This window comes from Hippocampus comes, unplaced genomic scaffold, assembly GCF_001891065.2.
Source record: "Hippocampus comes isolate QL1 unplaced genomic scaffold, H_comes_QL1_v1.1 scaffold45, whole genome shotgun sequence".
In the NCBI taxonomy this organism is placed as follows: Eukaryota; Metazoa; Chordata; class Actinopteri; order Syngnathiformes; family Syngnathidae; genus Hippocampus; species Hippocampus comes.
In genome coordinates, this window is record NW_017805783.1 from 1,496,411 (window position 1) to 1,501,507 (window position 5,097).

Consider the following 5,097-nt stretch of genomic DNA (forward strand, 5'->3'; position numbering starts at 1 on the left):
ACTTTACATCAGTCCATTTTAGATGAGCTCAGACCCAGGGTGTTGTTTATAAATGGCTTTTGCTTTGCATAGTTGAGTTTTAAGTTGCATTTCCGGATGCAGCGCCAAAGTGTATTTACTGACAGGGTTCCTTGTTGGGTTTTGGCCTTACAGCTTACATGCAGTGATTTCTCCAGATTCTCTGAGCCTTATGGACCGTGGATGATGAAATCCCTTAATTTCTTGGAATTGTACGTTGAGGGACACTATTCAAGTATTTTCACACACAGCTCTTAAAGGTGAACCTCACTCCCATCTTTGCTGGTGAATGACGACTTGTGCCCCTTTAAGTCACAACAGCAACTCTCTGATTCTGAACAGCTTCTGGGATCTGTGGCAAGGTTGGTCATTGTACGGTTTTCATGTTTGTGCTGTTTTGGAGTCGACTAAGTCATAGAAGGCAGCACGGTGGTTGGCGTGTCGACCTCACAGTGCAGAGGTACCGGGTTCAATTCCAGCTCCGGCCTCCCTATGTGGAGTTTGCATGTTCTCCGCGGGCCTGCGTGTTTACTCCGGTTTCCTCCCACATTCTAAAAAGCATGCATAGCCGGTTAATGGAACACTCTAAATTGTCCCTATGTGTGAATGTGAGCGTGGATGGTTGTTTGTCTGTGTGTGCACTGCGATTGGCTGGCAACCGGTTCAGGGTGTCCCCCGCGACCCTTGTGAGGATAAGCGCATCGGAAAATGGATGGATAAATCTGACAATGAGCGTTTAATTTGGTAATGCATTGGTAGGTTGTACATAATTCGAACTAGTTATAATTTGTATAGTTCTTTGGTAGCTTATAGGTAGACCGTGTGCGTGTGTGTGTGTGTTATCACATATCTCCACATAAGTGGTATACTAGTAATGCGTATGATTCCTAATTTAGGCAATCCTTGGTTTTCTTAAGGATCTCCTAATTAAGGAATCATTTGACACATTTTTCATTATGGTGAGTAGAGCAAGTATACAGTATCTGTTTTCTGAGTAAACGTGCATATTCAAATTCAAATCTGAGCAGGTTTACGTTTGCTTAAATTACAGTAAACGTAGTTAAATGTTAACTAATGCTGAGGATGACAATTACACAGCTATTCACCCAGATGTCTGCCACACCTGAAGGCCTCAACCATTAAGCAGTGCCTCTGGGTAGCAAGTCTGTATCCAGGTGGTGAAGGATTTTTCTCCTTCTGCAGCTTGTTCTTTACTAATGAGTAATATCTCACACATTAAAATACATTTGCAGTGTGCATATTTGACCCCTTTTTTTACAAATATTGCCAATTGTAAATAGCACTGCGACCATACCCATATCTGTATTTATATTGCACTTAATTGAACGGTGTTTGTTTTCTTTTCTTCTTTCTACCCATTATCTTGCTGCTGTGGACTGTAAATTTCCCCATTGTGGGACAAATAAAGGATATCTTAATTGTATAGTTTTTGGCCTGAAAACAAAGCCACAGTGCTTCTCTTCCTTCCCCTTTCCCCAAGTGGCAGCCAAAATAATTGCAAATGATTTGTGGTTCACATGAATACAAATACTCAACAGTAGAGCTTTAAAAGTACTACATCCGTCCATTTTCAACACCGCTTACACTGAAGAGGGTCAGGTTGTTGCAGGATCCTATCCCAGCTGACTTCGGGGAAAAGGCAGACTAACCCATGAACTGGTCGCCAGTCAGTCACAGGGCACATATCAACCATACACACCCACATTCACACCATCACTGAGTGGGAACTGAACCCACGCTGCCCGCACACAGGTGAGGAGAGTGTACAACTACACCGTCAGTGACACAGTACTGCATTCATCAGACAAACCAAAATACAAGTTTACAACTTGTTGAGCCCATGCCATCGGCCTTTAGAAACACAAAAAAAGGTCCACTACACTTAAGATTGTTGCAGCAGACTCGCTCTTCAAATATACATTTATTTTCAATTTATATTGTGGTTCTTAAATTCAAATTTGTGTCCCCTTGAGTACAAAATTACTCAATATTTATTCATGCACATTCATAAAAGAAATCCTTCAAAACAATTTAATATTTCATCAATACTGTGATCAAACTTAGCAATTATAACTGAAAAAAAGAGCCCCCGCCCCCCCATGTAACAGTAAGGGGAAAGACAGCGTACAATGAAATGTTAATATACAGTTATATTAATTTGGTTTACTAGAAAAGTGAAAACAGAGTAGATCTCTTCTTACCAGCAGAGCAAGCATGTCCAAACCCGGTGCTCGAAGGCCGCTGTCCAGCGTGTTTTGTCTTCCCTCTCCAGCATTTGATTCAGGACGGCAGCCCTTCAGGACCGGAGATGGACATACCTGCATTAGGGGCTAAGCGGCAACAAAAAGTAACCGGGAACTGTACAATGTAAATATTTACTCACAATTTTACAATATCCATCTATTTTTCAATCACATTTAAATTCAGGTCACATGATTGCTAGAGCCTACAACAGGTGGCTCCCTGGACTGACCACTAGCCAATTGCAGCGTTGACAACCAAAATAAATGCAAACAAGAAAAGTGTAAAATAACACAAGTCAAAGTTTTACATTTTTAACCACAGATGCAAGTAAACTTTCATCTTTTTTTTTGTGCTGATCCCGATTCTGCATTTTGGGAAAAAGATACTTCATGCGTTTTTAAAAATTGTCTGATAAGCTGTATTTTTTTTTCTACAAAAACTCAACATCTGCTTTTAAATATACATATTGATCGGGCCCTATACCAATATATCGCCGCTGTCCTGTGAAAAACACTTTAAATTTTACTGTTAATGGGGTGTCCACAATGCATGGTAAAATTCAGATTGCGCAAACTTTTAAATCAGCGTAAAACATACATTTGGGATGCATAAAGCTATTTCCGATGACAATTTGCTGTTGAGCAGTGTGATATCGTCATGTGGTATGTGGTCAAGGTGACTCAGATTGATCATGTTGATGCTCTGCATTTGTCTCTGGCTCATTGTCATTATCAGGCTCTGGATGCTGCTGGATGAGACCTCCATCCTGCGCAGTGTTATAGGAGCCGCAGCCAGTGCACTTCATCCCCAGGACATGGAAAGGCACTGTACAGTGGGCTTGACAGTCGTTACACATAATCTTAAACACAGGGAAAAGAAATATACATTACAAAAGAATATCCATTAAAGGAATGAATAAAAAGAAAGTTAGACTATTTTTAATAACATACATATTTAATAGTGTGTGCGCGGCAACTTTTTGTACATATCGGTCACTTTTTAAACAATAATTCATTTAAAACGAATGCACCGTACTTTGACAGTGGTACCCTGGTATTCAATGGGCATTGGTGACTGGGCAATCTCTTTGTCGATCTGACTCCAGTATTCCTCCATGTTCCAGACAGAGTGCATGCAAAGAGGGCAGCGATAAGCACTACAAAGAGCAAAGGGTAATGTGTTATACCAAAATATGTAAATAAAAATTGACTGGAATATACTTCTAGGGCTAGGGCTGAACAATTTTGAAAAATTATCTTATGGATACTTTTTTCCCTTATAATTGCAATTATTTTTGTCAAGGTCCTTTTCGAAGGCATTTTTCAATAAATATCTTTATTAAAACAATATCAACTCTATTATTGCATTATACGATACTAAGATAAAGGCAAATGAAGCATGATTATGAAAAACAGTTTATCCACTCAAATTACAGGTATAAACTTACTCAATACTTTGACATGCAGTGTGGTAACTGTTGACCATGACACCGGAATTCTGCGACACAGGTGTGATGTAAACTTACCCTTAGTACCGGTATATACAGTACTACAGTGTAAATCAGTAAAACGCTAAATTAAGTACAGATTATAACAATAAAGCAAACAAATCTGGGGCTTTACCACTACATACACATCACATGAAACATGCCGTGTAATTGTCGACTACACTTCTTAAGCATCCAATTTATCATATAGACCAGTGGTCCCCAAACTACGGCCCGCGGGCCGGATCCGGCCCGCCTCCGCATTTGGTCCGGCCCCCTGAAAATACCACAGAGTATTTTGATTTATTTTTCATCGATGTGGATTTGTCTTTGATCAGAAAGTTGGGCTTTTGCAATAAAATGTTCCTTAGTTCTGAACCGTTTTCATTTTTAACTATTAATTAGTAACTATTTCATAAACACAGATACAATAAGGTGACATTTGGTGCATCTTTCTGTGCCGTTATCTGGCAACGCCAGAAAAAAAAAAATCCGAAACCGGCCCCTCTCTCAGAGAACGGGATCATGGCGAAAAGGTTCGGTAAGAGAAAAATAGAATGCAGGGTATTTAACCCAAAGTGGACAAACGATGTTTTTGTTTTTGTTTCATTCAGCGCAAAGAAACGTCTGTCAGTCTCATCTGTCAAGAGGCGGCTTCATTTTGTGTGGGTTTCTGGAAAACAATCCATTTTTACATTTCCGTACTCTTGCGGTCACCCTTTTTCTGTTCCAGACTGACCCCGGCCCCCCCATCACAGAAGCGAAAGCTTATGCGGCCCTCACAGGAAAAGGTTTGGGGACCGCTGATATAGACCGATAACTGAATCAACCATCCATCCATCCATCCATTTTCCGATCCTCTTTATCCTCACAAGGGTTGCGGGGGTTGCTGGAGCCTATCCGAGCTGTCTTCGGGCAGTAGGCGGGGGACATTCTGAACCGGTTGCCAGCCAATATGAATAAAACATTCATACAAATGAAAGCTTTCTGATCTCCAGCCAGTAATATCACACATGCTAACATGTAGGAACAGTAATATTAGACCTGTTTATGATGAAACATTTCTATTTCAATAGAAAAACGGCCACAGGTATCACAGCTCGGGGTCTCTCCAGTTAAATAAAGAGTAACAATTTATTTTAGTCTATCGTTGGATTCACGAATGAAACATATGGCCGAGTTTATCCTCTTCATATTTATTTGACCACTTGACACGGTGCTGCCATTTTCAAATTATTTGACCGGAAAATGTAACCACTTGTTTTTTGTTGAATGGAGGCATGTCTGGCACCGCCCAGAGTGGATGATTTGGTTGGGGGGTGTGGGGG

General features: G+C 40.5%; 1 protein-coding gene across 2 annotated transcripts in view; it reads right to left on the reverse strand.

Annotated features, from left to right (window-relative positions):
• Positions 1-1,941: 1,941 nt before the first annotated feature.
• The window catches only part of rchy1 (ring finger and CHY zinc finger domain containing 1), a 7,730-nt gene continuing 4,574 nt past the window's right edge, over positions 1,942-5,097 (reverse strand). The window contains exons 8-9 of one of the 2 annotated variants that reach the window (XM_019885214.1): positions 3,319-3,439; positions 1,942-3,142 (exon numbers count right to left, since the gene is read on the reverse strand). In XM_019885214.1, the coding sequence (XP_019740773.1) occupies positions 2,954-3,142; positions 3,319-3,439 (310 nt within the window). In that variant the 3' untranslated portion in view covers positions 1,942-2,953. The remainder of the gene's footprint in view (positions 3,143-3,318; positions 3,440-5,097) is intronic. The other variant, XM_019885215.1, reaches the window with a different exon arrangement.